Source organism: Choloepus didactylus, chromosome 23, assembly GCF_015220235.1.
Source record: "Choloepus didactylus isolate mChoDid1 chromosome 23, mChoDid1.pri, whole genome shotgun sequence".
Lineage (NCBI taxonomy): Eukaryota > Metazoa > Chordata > Mammalia > Pilosa > Megalonychidae > Choloepus > Choloepus didactylus.
Genome location: NC_051329.1, coordinates 16,648,243 through 16,665,140, shown reverse-complemented (window position 1 = coordinate 16,665,140; position 16,898 = coordinate 16,648,243). Strand labels below are relative to the sequence as shown.

Sequence of the window (16,898 nt, the reverse complement as noted above, 5' to 3'; positions counted from 1 at the left end):
TGATGGAAGTCAGGTGGGGAATTCTTGAGAAGTGGGAATGACTAACAGGCTCTGTGGTTAGCAGGCACTTGCCTGGAGGCAGAGTGGTGACAAATGGGCTTTCCTTGCTATTACGTACCCCCAAGAGGTTAGATTCTAAATGGATGAGCACAGACTATCCATACCTTAACTGATGCATTCTGTGGCTGGGTGGAAGTGAGCTGGAGAGGGACAAATATTTACAAAGCATCTGCTGACTGTTGGGTGGTGAGTTCCAAGTGCTCAGTTAATCCTAGGAGGAACCAGTGAGGAAAATGAGGCATAGAGAGGTTAAGCAAGGACTTCCCCAAAAGTTTACAGCTCGCAGGTAGCAGAGCCAGAATTTAAACCCTGGCATTCTGATTCCAGACCCTTGTTTAACCTGGCAGTCACCTTGCAGGGTTGATGTTTAAATTCTCTTGTTGGCAAATAAGTTAACATCTCAGAGAGGGTAAAAGACTCATCCAGGGGCAAAGCTGAGATGTGAACTTGGGACAGCAGGACCTTGCTGTTTCCAGAACACAGGAGCACCCACCCCCATCTCCATTTCTGCCTTATATGCCTGGAGAACATCATTTGCCTGCCCTCACTCAAGGGTGGTAATCTGGGGATGAAAGAAACTAGCAGATGCAAAACCAGTCACCTGGAGGCTTTGAGTGTAGCTCAGAAACTCTGAGCTGGCTGTAAGCTTTCACCCCTGAAAACCCCTTTCAGCCTTTAGAGAATCAAGGTCTTATTGACAGAGTGCAGAGATGTTGACATATGCTTGGAGGCTGGGCTGCCTGCTCCAAGGTAAAAGGCATAGATCAGACCCGTGAATGTGTTTCCTCTGGAGTTCATCAATCCTTCCTTTGTCGTGAACATAAGCGAGAGTGATCACATTGAGCAGCTCCATCATTAGTTTGTGTTCCTTTCTACAAGAATAGGAGGGCCAGATACAGGAGACAGCGGGTGTGGTCTGGGGGCACATTCAGAACCCAACTCCACGGAGAATGGGGGCGGGTGTCGGGGCAAAGAGGCTCTGAAAATGTCTCTGATTGCATCCACACCCCTCCATCAGGCTGGGATTTGACACCTCTTCCTTTCACTATCGACAATCAGCCACGTGGCTTTTAGAAAACCTGAGAGGATCGCCCTTAAGATTTGGTTGCTGAGTTTGAGAATTGGGAACCTGGGGCTGCTTTGTGAATTTATGTTTTCCTCTTTGACATTTGCAATCGGACCATCTTTTTTGTTGTTGTTGTTAAGGAGAAGGATATAGATATCAACTTTTAAAAAAACAAGAAAGAAAAAGAGTATAGAAAAGGCAGGGAAAATAATCTAGTAAAATTGAACATCCATATAATGTATGTGGCAATTCTGCTCCAAGGTGTATGTCTAAAAGAAACTTTTTGCATTCTTTTTTTAAAAATTACTTTTATTTAAGAATGTTCCAAAATTTACAGACACTCTATACCCACCAAGCAACAACCCCCCCTTACCCCCTCCCCATTTCCCTTCCCTCATCCCTGGGTAACCTCTAACCTACTTTCTGTCTCTATCAATTTGATATTTCTAGATCTTTCATATTGATCATGCAGTATTTTTCCTTATGTATCTTGCTTAGTTCACTCAGCGTAATGTCTTCAGGTTCATCCCCGTTGCAGCAAGTCTCAGAGCTTCCTTCCTTCTTACAGTCAATAATACTCCAGTGTGTATGCACCACAGTTCTTTTATCCATTCATCTATTGATGGGCGCTTGGGGTGTTTCCAGCTTCCGGCTGTGATGAAGAATGCTGCTATGGACATCTGGGTGCAAGTATCTGCTTGAGTTCCTCGGACCCTCTTTGAGCATCTGCCCCAAGTTCCTTTGCTGGCTCAGCCCATTCATTTCCCAGTGATTTTCCAGGATTGACTATTTTGTGCATAATCCCTGGGCTAAGTCACTGCCCCTGGAGAGGGTTGATTTCTCTGAGTACAGGGGTAACTTCAAGAAGAAAGTGAGTCATTTGGCCTTGGCTGAGCTCATGGTACCCGTGGGAGTGACAGGGCGGGCAGCTCAGGGGATGCACATAAAAAGTGATATGATAATTCACCATGCCACAGCTGGGCTGGGTTGCTAAAGGGACTGGAGATACTGGAAATCTGCTGCTAACTTATCTCCATGACCTTGTATACTGTCAACATTCTTATGCTTGTAAGTGAAACAACTCAGGCTGCTTTGAATGTTTACAAATGAGGATTTGATAGTAACTGGACAAGCTTCAGGGTCTCAAATGATGTCTTGGCCCTTGGTTTTTCTGTTTCTGAGCTCTGCTTTCCTTCCCGGAGGTAGTCCCTGGGCTCTCAGCTGTGCAGCCCACCAGCTTAGCTACCTCAGGGGACAGAGGGCATCTTTTTCCAATAAAAATAATGTCCTGGGCCTTTATGTGGGCTCTGATTGTCCCATCTTGGGTCACGTGCCTCCCCCTGAGCCAGTCACGTGGTTGGGGCATGGGAAAGCCTGTGACTTGCAGGCCTGGTCATAGCTCTGCTCTGGAACTGGAAAGGAGGCTCAGCCTGCCTTGGACCTCCCAGACTGAGTGGGGGAAAGTAGTTTCCCAGTAGAATGCCAAAGAGCCACCCCCACCCCAACCCCATCCCCTGGACTGGCTGGGACGGTCACATCAAAGTCTGCCTCTGTGACTCTCTTTGCCTCTCCTTTCCCTGTTGACTAACTGTTCATATATTTACTCTCTTTAGATCTGTTCATGGATTTAATCAGGTTTTAGTCAAGCTGTGTAGCTCTAGGTCCCACCTTGGCTCTTTGGACAGGGCTTCCCACCTGCAGCTCTATCTACATTGGGGGCCGGACCATTCTTTGTGTGGTGGCTGTCCTGTGCACTTCAGCATGCTGCCCAGCATCCCTGGCCTCCACTCGCTAGATCCAGTAGCATCTCCCCGCCGAGGTGTGATAACCAAAAATATCTCCAGACACTGCCCAATATCCCCTGGGGGGCAATATCGCCCTTGGTTGAGAACCACTGCTTTAGGCTGATGTCGCTGCTTGTCCTCTGATCCATAGAGGTTGTGCTAGTTTAACCCTTGGAGGGCCGACCTCCTTCCTTATCTCCACGTTCTTGGCGGGAGGGGATCTCTGTAGCACTGACACTGACAACACCCCTCACTCACTGAGACCCCTGGCCCTGCTGCGGCTGGGGCCCCTGACTCAGCCGCCTCATTTTCAGGTCAACAGCCAGGACCTGCCACATCTCTGTCATCTCAGCAGCCTTCCTTCCTGGCCCCACTTAGGGATGCTCAGGGAAGAACTGCTATGGAATATGGCCACTCCATCTTGACCTTGGAACGTGATCAGTCACGACTCTGTCCCCATTGTGTCTGTAGGCCCCAGACAGCGTGACATCTCTTGGGACAGGGCTTTGAATGACAGAGAACCAAGAGAGGGAGGAAACTGATGGCCCCAAGTTCAGAATAAGAACACCTGGGATCCTGGGGTCCTTGAAGTCTGGCCAGGGGTCTCTGGCAGCAGGCTCGTCCACTCTGCCACTGCTGAACCTGCCCGGGCAGTAAATTCCATGGAATGAGTCCGTGCGGGGAACTTCGCTGCAGCTCTGTGTTCTCTGGACAATTAACTTCCACCGAACATTAAATACGGGGTGGCTGCATAATTGGAAAAACAACACATTTCCAATGGGGGAGAATTTCAGCTCAGGCAACTCTGAAGGGCTCTGATTTAAGATCCATAAAGTCAGTTCAAGGCAATAAATATGTAAGTAATTGATGATGTAGTGTTTGAGGAACTGAAGACTCATCCATCAAACCCAGGCAAGCCAGGGCTACGGAGCCACTCAGGGACAGGATAATAGGAGGAGAATAAATGGCCAGAGGGACCTAGACGTTCTCCCTTCCCCACAACTCACCGCTATGTCTTGATAGAGTTGTGGCCTCGTCCCCACAGGAGGCTCTTTCCCATGTTTTGTCTTCTCCAGCCAGAGAGAGGGGCTGCTAAGGATAGCTGAAGACAGTGCCTGGGCTGCTCTTGGGGACAGCTGTTTTTAACTGTGCACCTACTATGCGCTTGCCATTCCAGTGCCTGATTCGTAGAGTAACTCTGCAAGATGGGCTTTACCACCCCCATTTTACAGAGGAGGAGGACTCCAAAGAGGGGAAGCTCCGATGACAAGGCAAATGAGTGCGGAGGCAAGATTCCAACTCAGCTCTGCAGTTGGAAATCATTTCCATTTGCCCCTCTGCCTCTCCAGCAAGAGGGTATTTGGGGTCCTGAATGAAGAACACACTGTCCTGGAAAGAGTCCTCACCCCCATTTCTGGGGTCCAAATGTCAAGCCCAATTTGCAGACCGTAGCCTGTGTGGTCTGTACCCCCTTCCCGTCACCCCTCCGTCCCTCTGCCTGTCACCGACACTGCTGTTCCTGTTGGTTTATTTCAACGTGAGACCATTTACAATTGAAATTGATGGCGCACAGGACTGGCTGTTTTTCTCCCTTCACAGGGACATTGGTGGTGATGGCAACGCGGGGCCTCTTGTCTGTCAACTCTTGTTTGTGTCCCCATTCAAGCCGGAGCCTGGCGGGCTGGGGGCAAGCCAGGCCTCTTCCAATTAGCATTTTCCTTCGAGTCAAGGAGACAGGGCCCGTGGCCATGTGGTCCGAGATGGCTGAGCACTGCCAGCAGAGGACAGTGACGACAATGACGGTGTTAGCTGCCGCCCCCCGAAAGCCTCCCCTGTGTCCTGGCACCCCACACTGCAAAGAAGTTAAGTAGCTCCCCCACTTAGTGGCAGGACAGGACAATCACCTTGATCTTCCTAACCGTGGATCCCTTTCTTGTCACCACCCACCTCCACCATTTCCTTCTCTGTTAAGCAACCAGAGCCTCAGTTTCTTCATCTGAAAAATGGGACCGATTCTAGACCTCCCTGATGGGGTGGATGGGAGGGCTGAATGTGAGAATCAACACAAATGGCAAGCCTGCCCCCCAGGATGGACCCGGCAATGGCCCCAACCATCAGAGGGGTCAGGAGGAGGGATTGGCACATTTCAAGGCTCCTGACTCCAGTGGCTGGGGAAACTGTGGGACCACGATGGGGCAGGCAAGTGGGGAGAATCTGTTTGGGAGAGGAAGTGTGGGCTCCGCTTGGGGCAGGCAGGCTTGGTTAGGTCAGCTGCCCCAGCCATGGCTGCGGGTCTGAGTGGACGGGCAGGGCAGGGCCCGGTTCCTGGCTGTGTTGAGCACCCCAGGCCCTGCAGGGCATGGAGAAGTGAAGGCTTGTGTTCCCAGGCTCAGGCTGCTGGCCTATTTTTACTGGAATTGGCAAGAAAAACGCTTTAGCTCTCAGCTCTAAGCCAAGCTCTGCATGAGAGCCTGGACTCATAAGAGTGAATAATTGGCAGCCCCTGCCCTCTAGGAGCCTACAGTCAAGGGTGGCAATGGGGAGAACAGATGCATAAGCAGAGGCTCTCCATGTAATGAGGCGAGGTGAGAGGTGAGCACGGGGTGCTATGGGAGGGGGGAGGATGGAAGTGGGAGGGGCATGGGGGGCCATGGAGGGGGAGGGGCCATGGCAGGGGAACAGAGGTATATGCTATTGGGATGGAGGGATAGGGGATTGGGATGGAGGGATAGGGGATTGGGATGGGGGAACATGGGAGGAATGAGGGACATGGGGTTCCCGCCTCCCCTCCCCTCCTGGAGGATCCATCCTGAGCTGGATCTTAGAGGAAGAGTTGGCATGAGTCAGGCTAAGAGAAGTGGGAGGGGAGATAGAAGAATGTTCTGGGCAGAGCAAGTAGCATCTTCAAAGGCTGGAAGTGGGAAAGAGCAGATCCACGTCCTCGTGTGCAAGGCAATGGGGCCGTCGACGATTTGAAGCTGAGCAGTGGTTCTCAGCTCTGCCGTGCTGCCTTCTCAGAGGAGTGGCGTTTCTTCCTCTTTGGCCTGGGGTCATGGGCTCCTCCTCTCCGTTTGACCTTTCCTCTGTCGCCCTTGCAGATGTGACTCTATAATGGAGGTCCTTGAGGCAATGGTTTTGTGTACTCCAAGTTCAGACCAATCATCTGGAACAGAGAGTCCTGCCACCGTGCTCTATGCACCGCCTGTAAGGCCCGTTGGGGCACTCTCAGGATCATATTAAGTGACCCACTCCCCAAGCCCAGATTCCCAAAGCACTGCTAGAGCCAGGCACATTCATTATTTCCTTAGTGCTAATTTCCCAAGTGCTTCCCAAACAAGCCGAGGTGGATCTGTTATCCCAATGAGATTCTTCTGGATTTCTAGATATTTCCTTTTTTTTTTATTTTAATTCTTCTTTTTGTATTTTAATTGTATGCTCTTATTGTATAAAGTGATTCTGACCTTTTGAAATAATCCTCTTCTCTTTCAAGACCATAGCAGGAAAATTATTTTAAGGGAGAATTTCAGGGGAAGGATTGGGGCAGGGATGCAGGGAGAGGAAAGAGAGCTAGGTTTCCTAATTCTCATCTTTAGATTTAAAGGGAGGTCATAATTAATCGTCAACCCCCTTCCAATCCTTGGGGTGGTGTCTCATGGAATTAGAGGGCCCTTGCTTCACCTTTCTTGTCCTGAGCCCCCCATCAGATACCACTGCCCCCCCACACACACCCCTGCACTCACACCTGAGCAACTGTTAACTTCTTGAATTCTTCATCTATCATCCCCACAAGGAAGATAATTAGTCGTGTGGCACCCAGGTCTCCCATTGTTTGGTTATGAGGTTAAAAATCCCTGATAAACTTTAATAAATTCAGCAGTGAGCACATTATAAAATGTAATTAAATGCCTCAGCCATATTCTCTTTCTTTACCGGCAGTTAAATTTAATTGAGGCCGTCTGAGGGGCTGAAACAAATCACAGGTGATGACTCCTGGACTCACATTTCTCACTGGGAGAGAGAGTGATGTTCTCACTGCCCAGATGTTTGATTTATGGTGCATTAAGGGGACCCTGACTCGGCAGTTACCTGCCAGGACTCAAACGCAAAGTGGTGATGGTTTTTAAAAGAGGGGAGAATTATTCCAAAGGGCAGTATTAGAGCTTGAAGGTGCTTCTGGTTTAGCTTCATCATTTTTAATTTTTAAGCCAGTGCTGGGACTGGGAGGATCAGGTGATGGAGAACGTTGCTAGCTCCTCTTGCCTGTGATGTCTTCCTCACACAACCTCTACTGTTTCCTGCATTCTGTCCCCACATGTTGGCCCTCCATCTGCTGGGCTCCCATTTGCTCAGTGCCCTTCCTGCCCTCCCTGTCCTTCCAAGGTGACCTTCTACTTGGAGACACTCCCAGAAAGGCACTTTCTCCACCCCCCTTGGACGTGACCATCGCCACCCTACCAATCATAACTTACATGTCCTCAAGTTCTGCTCTCTGCTTTGGTAAAGTGACAGCTAGATAACCTTATTAATTAACCTGGACATATCAGTTGAGAGGAGAGAGCTCTCTTTCCTTTCCCTCTGTCCCCACGAGCTGACATGGATTTCAGCAATGGCATGTAATTGGAGACATCACCTCCTCACAGATTATCTTACCAGGAAACAATAAGGGGTAGAAAGAACACAGACTTGGGGTGAGACCAGTATGGCTTAGGATCTTGGCTGGGTCACAAGTCTGCCTGTGCCTAGCAATTGTCTTCTGTGAAGTGGGGATCAAAACAACACACCCCACAAGGTGCTTGGATTAAGAGAGCTGGTAGATGACACCATGTGGGCATGTGTGTTTTGGCTTGGAGAATGCAGACCACTTATCCAGGACCCCCATCATATAAGTGGCAGAAGTGGGTCTTGAACCCATGTCTTTTGGCTCCAAGGAAGAAGCTTTCTGCTAATCAGCCCTGGAAGTGAGTTACACAGCTCTAAGTCAAGGGTTGGCAATTTTTTTTTTTTTTTTTTTTTTTTGTAAAGGGCCAGGTAATAATTATTTTTTGCTTGTTGGCCATATGGTCTCTGTCACAGCTATTCAACTCTGCCCTTGTCATGGGAAAGCACCATAGATCGTAGGTAAATGACTGGGTATGGCCGTGTCCCATTCAAACTTTATTTACAAAACAGGTGGTGGGCCGAATTTGGCCTGCGAGGCCACAGCTTGCCAATCCCTGCTCTAAATCAGTCCATGGAGAACTTTGTCATGTTCTAACTGGTATGTTAATTCTACAGGCAGTGTGATGATGACAACAACAACAATAACAATATCAGGCCCTCAGCTGAGCACTGTTCTAATTATATTACCCCAGTTAATCCTCCTGACAATCTTATGAGGGAGCTATTACTATACCCTTTTTACTGGTGACAAAACTGAGGCTCAGAGAGATGTAAGTGCCCACAGTCCCTTAGCTAGAAAATAGCCGAGCGGGTGTTTGAACACAGGTCTGCTGACTTAAGAGTCCACGCTTTCTCTCCCACGATCCACTGGGCAAGCTGATGCCCTGGAGGCTATTCCCATTCGGAAATTAAGCCTGCTGCCTCCACAGGACATCCACATCCACACTCAAGAGTCCCATCACTAGTTTAAATCCCCATCTGACCCCAGACACATGCTGATTGGTTTGACCCTGGCACCTCCATTCCAGAATAATGCGCCCATTTCTAGGTAAGGAACTTGGAACTTTACCACTGCCCTTTGTTATACCTGAGTGCCAAGGGAATTCCCAAGAATCTCCTCTGGAATCCCTGTAGTTGGTCTCTTCCATTAAGAGTGAGCTTGAGTGTCCTTGCTCGCCCCTCACATCTCATCACTGTCAGTCCCTGCTGCCTTATTTCTTCCCCCAAGGCATGGCATCCAGATTCTACCCTCCTTTACACACTTAACAGAGCCAAGTGGTTCCCCAAAACTCCCAAGACCAGCAAGAGCCCCAGTTAATGAACTTTGAATCCTGGTAGTGGGTTGTAGTTGTCTGAGGGAGAAAATTTTGGTCAAATACATGGAGAAACTTGACTTGATCCTGAAGTATCTTGGAGATGTAACCTTTAGAGACAGCACATCATTGAAATAGTTTTAGACTCAATATATTTGAATTAGGTATTAGAGCAAATAGAATTATTCCCTGCTAGGTGAATAATATCATGAGTAGCTTTAGCTAGGGATTGGTTGGCATCTTGGATAAATCAGTGGTATTTTAGCTAGTGACTGGCCTGTGGCCACAGAAGAAAAGGTTAATGGTCTGTTTTATTAGTTTCAGGTATCTTGGCATCCAAAGAATTTGCTAGTCGATTTGGATGCAGCACAACTGCTAGGTTCTCACTCAAGCAATCACATCGCTGGAATGGAAGCTTAAGGGCAGTTGGGAACTTTCATTTCATTTGCATCATTTCTCAGCATGAGTTTTGGGGTTCGACTGTCCTAGCTCAAACCCCAATCCCTAACACCTAGAATAGAGTTATGGAGATTAAATGAAATAATACATATAAAGCATATAGTCTAGGCCCTGCCATGCAGTAGGTAGTCAATAAATGTCAGCTATTATTAATTATATTATGTGCTCAGGGGTCTTTATCTTCCTGGAAATACTTTAAGGATAGGGTAGCTCACCATCTCTCTAAGGATGTTTAGAGACTCAGGGACTGAAATAGATTTTTTTGTGTGTGTGGTCCTCTCCAACTCTAGGACTGAATAATTTTTTTTAATTAAATTCAGTTTTATTGAAATACATTCACACACCGTGCAATCATCCATGGTATACAATCAACTGTCCACAGTATGATAACGTAGTTATGTGTTCATCACCACAATCTATCTCTGAACATTTTCCTTACATCAGAAAGAACCAGAACAAGAATAAAAATAAAAGTGAAAAAAGAACACCCAAATCATCCCCCCCATCCCACCCCATTTGTCCTTTAGTTTTTATCCCCATTTTTCTACTCATCCATACACTAGATAAAGGGGGTGTGATCCATAAGGTCTTCACAATCACACTGTCACCCCTTGTAATCTACATTATTATATAATTGTCTTCAGGAGTCCAGACTGCTGGGTTGGAGTTTGGTAGTTTCAGGTATTTACTTCTAGCTATTCCAATACAATAAAACCTAAGAGGTGTTATCTATATAGTGCATAAAAATGTCCACCAGAGTGACCTCTCGACTCCATTTGAAATCTCTCAGCCACTGAAACTATTTCGTCTCATTTTGCACCCCGCTTTTGGTCAAGAAGATACTCTCAGTCCCACGATGCCGGGTCCACATTCATCCCCGGGAATCATATTCTGCATTGCCAGGGAGATTTACACTCCTGGGAGTCGGGTCCCACGTAGTGGGGAGGGCAGCGAGTTCACCTGTCGAGGTGGCTCAGTTAGAGATAGAGAGGGCCACATCTGAGCAACAAAGAGGTACTCAGGGGGAGACTCTTAGGCAAAATTATATGCAAGCTTAGCCTCTCCTTTGCGGACTGAATAATTTTTAAATTTTTTTTTTACATTTGTCTCAGAAGGGGACATGACATACAAAGGTAGTATGATGTAGGGGTGGATGGCAAGGCTTTAGTTTTACAGGGATCTGAGTTCAGATTTAAAGTCCAACAAATACTGGCTTTGTGACTGAATAATTTACTTACCCTCAGTTTTGTTATCTGTAAACTGGGGATACATACCTCTTACGGTGGTTTGGAATGACCACAGAACACATAGCAGAGGCAGCCACTTTAAATATATATATGTGTGTGTATATATATATGACTGAGCGTCGCTCCCATTTACTGAGTACTCTTATCCCTTGTAGTCTTCAGACAACCCTATGGGTTAGGTACTGTTATTTACCCACATTTTTTACATGATGATTCTGAAGCTCAGAGAGACTTTCACTCACCCAAGGACCCACAGTGGGTTATATCCCCAGTCTGCCTCGATTTTCCCTCTATAACTTGAAGATAACATTTGCTACCTTCACTACCACACAGCAGCATTTTGAGGACAGGTCAGTTCAGACTTGCTTCGGTTCTCATAAAGAGTGCCTCTAAGGTCTCCCAGGGCCATGTTAGCTTCTAGTTCACCAGTGATTTGGCCAGAACTCAATTATCAGTCTATACATTCATTCATTCATTCATTCATTCATTCATTCAACACACATTTATCATTTGTGTAGATCCTGAGTAACACACTGGGGATACGATGATGGGCGAGACCCAGGCCAACCCCCCAGGGGCTCTCAGCCTAATATTGTTTGCCCCCATAGTAGACAAATTGCAAAGAGGATTTTTTTTTTAAATCTGCTTTGTGTTGTTCCCTCGGCTGCCTCTTTAGCCTTCCCTCCCTGGATATGGAAATGTATCTCCCACTGATAATGCCTTTAGGAATTTTCCCTTAAGAAGATCAATCTGTGTCACAGGAGATTTTCAAGTGTCACAAGGCCAGTAGGTTTGGGGTGAAATATTTCACTACATCTTCCTTCGGGGACACAGAGGAAAAAGCATCCTGTTGCTTCTTTGAAAAGAACACAGCCTGGGGAGCCAACAAGCACTCCCTTTGCTTGTCCAGGGATACTGTCATGGGCTGTGGCTTTTTCATTGGGGAGTACGGGTGGGATCATGACAGCTAAAGTGGAAAAGGCCTGGGATGGAAGATGGAATGGGCTTCTGAGTGTCAAGTACCCAGATGTAGGTGTTAGAGTGGGGAGTGGGAAGCTAGGGTTTTGCGGGTGGGGGGGATAGGGCCCTGTCCCTGTTTTTGCCTCGGCATGGTGGGCCGTTCTCCCCTTGGCCACCAGGGGGAGCGCCTACATGCGTCAGGCCAAGCACAGCCGTCCTACCTCAGTTCTAATGCTCTGCAAGGCTCCGTCACCTGAAAATAAACCCCAAATTCTGTTTTATTTTCTTCATGAACTGTATCCCTGCCTGAAAGTACCTTGCACTTTTATTTTTTTCCTCCTTTATTTTCTGACCCTCCCTTTAGACTCTGAACTCAGAGAACCTGCTTATCTTGTTCACCCTATCCCCAGCGTCTAAAACCCAGCCTGGCACAGAAGTGCTGTATTAGTTTCCTTTGCTGCTTTAACAAGTTACCACAAACTTAATGTCTTCAAATAGCACAGATTTGTGGTCTTTCAGTTCTGGAGGCCAGATGTCCAAAATGGGTCTCACTGGGTTAAAATCAAGGTGTTGGCAGCGGTGCATTCCCCCTGGAGGCTCTGGGAGAGAATCCCTTGCCTGGTCTTCTCCAGCTCTGGAGGCTGCCTGCCATCTTTGGCTGGTGGCCCCCGTCCATCTTCAGAGCAGCAGCCGCAACGCTCCAGCTCCTGATTCTGTGGTCGCGTCTCCTTCTCTGACTCTGACCTGCCTGCCTCCCTCTTATGAGGACCCTCATGATGACATCAGGTCCATCCAGACAATCCAGGATAATATCCCCATCAGCACAACTGCAATGTCCCTGTTGCCATGCAAGGAAACATATTCACAGGTGCTGGGGATTAGGACATGGGCATCTTTGGGGAGGGGCTGCATTACTCTGCCGACTGCAGATACTTAATAAAATATTTGTTGAATGACGGCATGAGTTCTAAGGAATAGATGACATGCTATTATATCCCCTTCCAGGCCTCTGGGACTCTTTCCTGAGCTTAAAGTTGAGGCTTAGCCTTTTTGTTTGCTTTGACTCCCAGAGGCAGGAGGCATTGCCAGTAGAGGATGGGTTGAACTCCAGGCATTTGGAGAGCAGTTTGGACTAGAAGCATCCAGTTAAATCCCAGTTCAGTCACTTTTCAACTGTGGACAGTCACTTATGGTTTCACAGCCTCAGTGTTCCCATCTATAAAATGGGAGGAAATTGGAGATTGCTACCTGAATTAAAAATCTCAGCCCCGGCATTTATTTGCTGTGTGACCATGAGAAAATGCACAACATCTTGATTTCCTCATTGTGAATGGGGCTAATAACAATAGGTGAGTCATGTCATTGTAGTATATGGCTTAAATTAGATAATATATGTAAAGGACAATAAATGTATTGGCAGTCGTAATTGCCACATGGTATAAGTCTGTTTTTTTTCCTCTTCTTCATTTTCCTCCTCTTCCTTCCCATTTCTATCACCCATTTACCCAGTGTAGCTGTGTATGCCCTCATGTGTTTTTACCACGTCGGATTCCTCTGTTAGCCTGACTGCAAACTCATCAGGTCGGAGCCAGAACTTTCCATTGTTAAAGTGCTACATAGCTTGGATGTTTATTAACATCAGTCTCTTCTTTCAGGCCTTCTGTTTGTCAGTCTGGCTACCAAGGTGGTTGCAAAGCCCAGGGCTTCTGGTTTACCCCCTTCTTCTATACGGAAGTGCTTCTGATACGGCGTTGACAGTGGAACCTATGGAAGGGAAGATAAAAGCCTCCTTCCTTCCAAAAGCTCCTTCCCTTTCCATGCACTAGACATGAACATATCTAAGAAGAGGGATCTATTATTCTACCCCTGGGACCGAAGGCACCAGGGATGCCCAGAATTCTGCCTCTGTGTCTGCATGACTCGTTATCAGAAAATTAGAGTAGAAAAGAAGCTTTTGTTCAGCTGCAGAGACATCTTAATAGGTGCTTTGATTGTTAAACAGAAGTTTCTGTATTGGTTTAATTGCTGTAAATGTTGTTTGCCTTCTCTGTTATGATAACGCCTGGATTTTCATAGATTTTCCCCCCCTTTTTCTTTAAACAGTTTTCTTTTGCTTTCAGGCTTGCATTGCCAAGTTTAATGAAATCCAAACGAAGAAAGTAAAGAGAAGATCTCAAAGTTCAAATCTTCACGCCCACGTTCGCAGGCTTGTGGGGTTATTATTGCTTGAGACTACAGCTGCTTAATATAATTGACAGAACTCACCCCTTCAACCAGATATTGGGAAATGAATCCAAACTATTAAATTTAATTACATCTACTTTTTGGAGAAGGTGCTGTAATTGAGAATTACAGAAGAATGACAGAATAACTAGGACATAAATCTAACAGTGAGATGTGCTTATAATAAAGGATTTGTTTCCTGCTGGCTTGAGCTTCAGAAGCACCATCTGGGTTTTTTTTTGGGGGGGTGGGGGGAAGCGTAGAGAAATATGTAGATCAGGGATTCTCAACGTTGGCACTATAGACATTTGGGGCTGGTTTATTCTCTGTGGTGGGGGCTGTTCTGCGTGTTGTAGGATGTTGAGCAGCGTCCCTGGCTTCTCTACCCACTAGATGCCAGAGCACCCCACCCCCACCCCCAGTTGTGGCAACCAAAAATGTCCCCCAGGGGGACCAAGGTGCTTCTAGTTGAGAGCGCTGGTGTAGTAGCTCTCCTGGAGGACTTGCGAACAATTGCAGTTATGCCTTGAGTTTCTGTTGGTTCCTGGCTGTGTGACCTTCGACAAGTCACTGTCCCTCTCTGACAAAGTCCCTGTGTCTTCCTTTGTACAATGGCGATAATGATAACAGCAACCTCACAGAGGCACAGCTTCTGAGTATAAAATGCACAGCAGAAACGCCTAGCACGTGTTGACTTCCCAGTAAATGTTAGCTGTTTTTATTATAATAATGTTGGACTCATCAAACGTGTATTACGTGCTTACGTTGCATCAGGAGCGATGCTATGAGAAGATGACGCAAAGATGAAGAAGGCATGGTCCCTGTCCTTGCAGGGGTGATAAATATATGCAGGCTTGTTGGTGCTGCCTTATTCTTCACCCATGGCAGACATTGCTAATCAGCCTTAGTGGGCTTTCCTGTCAACCCTTGGGATCCTTCTCAACATACACTGTTACCAGCTAGAGTTGGACATGAGATGAAACCCATTTGGCACCTTGAGTTTTGCAGATTTCAATGAGGCTGTGGGTCTGAACTAACCCAGCCTTCCCACCTCTGCCCCCTTCCAGAGAAAGCAGCTGAAGGAGCTCACAGGTAGCATCCTTCCTCCCAAATCTGACTTCAGTCCCTGAAGGAGATAAGGATTCTTTAACTGCTTTTCTTTCTTGTCTTTTTTAAATTTCTATTCGAAACTGAAACTAGTATAATTGGCTGAGACTTGATGACATTTAGTTTTTAAACTAGAGGAAATTCCGCAGGACATGATTCTGATCAATATATCATGCTGCCTCCCTTTTGGATTTTCTCTGCCTTTTGGGGCTTGGAAGATCATTAGCTCTCCCAGAAAGGGACCCAGCTTTACAGGGGCAGAATTGGTGTTTCTGGAAACAGCTTTCAGATGGCTGCGACATTATCATTAGACAGAAGAGAGGAGTGAATGGGTTGGGGGTTAAATGCTCCCTGATAGGCTCAGACATGCCGGGCTCCCCCAGGAGAGCGCCACTCCAGAACAATTGCTGTGAAAAATGAGGCGTGCATCTGCAGCTCCGAAAACGGGGAGCAGGCTTCATCTGTCTGGCCTGAGAAATGAGAACTGGCGAGTGGGTCAGTCACTTGCTTCTTCTCTCCCAGGTTCTGGAGATTTCACAGGCGGTGCTAGTTATTTCCGCTGTTGTTTCACATCTCTCTGGGGCCTGCATGGTCTGGGAGGAGGGGAGGTTAGGGCAGCTGGGTGATGGGGTGAAGGTGGGGGCTGGCACTCAGGGTTGCAGAACAAGTCCGGAAACTCAGGCAGTGGTAGAGTCATAGTGCAGATTGCTGGGATTTAGCCTAATGTGTGAAAGAAGACCCGATGGGGATAGGCATGTAGTCTGAAGTCTGTGTGATTTATTGTTTATTCCTCACTCCCAACCATCTGTCCATATACCCACACCCACCCATCCGTCCACCCACCGACCCACCCATGCATCTAACCATCTATCCATCTTTACCCATCCATCCCCCATCCATCTCCCCATCCATCCATCCATCCACCCACCCATCATCCATCCACCCACCCATCCATCCACTCACCCATCCAACCATCCATCCATCCACCCCATCCATCTACCCATCCATCAATCCATCTGTCCATCCACCCAATCACCCACCATTCATCTATCCATCCATTTATTCTAGCATTTTAGGTGGTACATGGTTGGACACTTTTAAAATAGTTACTTAGAGTATATAGTAAGTGATAACTGGTTTTCCATTTACATTTTCCTTTTGAGATAAATGTATTCAAACAAAAAGTGGAGTCAACTTTAAAATATTAATTAAATAATCTTAGGGATTGTGCAGGGGCATGGCAAAAATTAGGAAAATGGTACTTGCATGACTGGCATTATAACTTTGCATGCATGGCCACATGCTCTCAAGTCCCACAAACATAGATTCTCAGCCTGCTGTGCAGCCTACTAGGTGCATATGACCTTGGGCAAGGTCTCCAAGCCTCAGTTTCCTCATCTGTAAGGTGGATATGCTAACAACCCCTTTCCTTGAGGTTGTTTTGAGGCTGTAACAAGCTAAGGTCTATGAGTTACTTGGCACATGCCTGGCACACACTAAGCACTTCATAAATGACAGTGATGCTGTGTTATTCTTCCGCCGCTGGCTTCCTTCTGGGTATCCCCTGGCTGCCCTGCCCAGGAGACCTGGCGTGAGTTGAGGTAACACATGATAAACCAGTGTTCTTCTTGGTCCCACTTAGCAAGGGGTGGCGCTGGGCATTGTTCCCAAGGCTGGCAAGCCTCCCTTTTTCTTCCAGGGCTTGGCCGGAGCCCACCCCAACCTCTGGCTCACTGTGTAACAGTCCCTTCCTTTCTTGTCTCCCTGCAGACACGCTGTCAGTGCCGCGCTGGTCCCCTCAGATTCCTCGCAGAGACCTCGGCAACTCCATCAAGCACAGGTAGGCTGGGTCCTGGTGCCCACTGCTGCCCATCTCCCTGTGCGGTGAGGGGTGGGGCTTGGGGCTGGCCCCTAGCCCCAGGGTGGGGGAGGGCTGGGCAGAGTGTTTTGCTCTGGCTCCTCAGTCACCGTGGCCCTCACTCCTCTATCAGGCTGACTCTCGAAGTGGCAGCCTGGGGAC

The 16,898-nt window shown here is 47.5% G+C and overlaps 1 protein-coding gene across 1 annotated transcript in view; it reads left to right on the top strand.

Annotated features, from left to right (window-relative positions):
- The window catches only part of KSR2 (kinase suppressor of ras 2), a 427,972-nt gene that overhangs the window by 317,112 nt on the left and 93,962 nt on the right, over positions 1–16,898 (top strand). Inside the window, exon 6 of the mRNA XM_037817062.1 lies at positions 16,649–16,718. Within this exon, the coding sequence (XP_037672990.1) occupies positions 16,649–16,718 (70 nt within the window). The remainder of the gene's footprint in view (positions 1–16,648; positions 16,719–16,898) is intronic.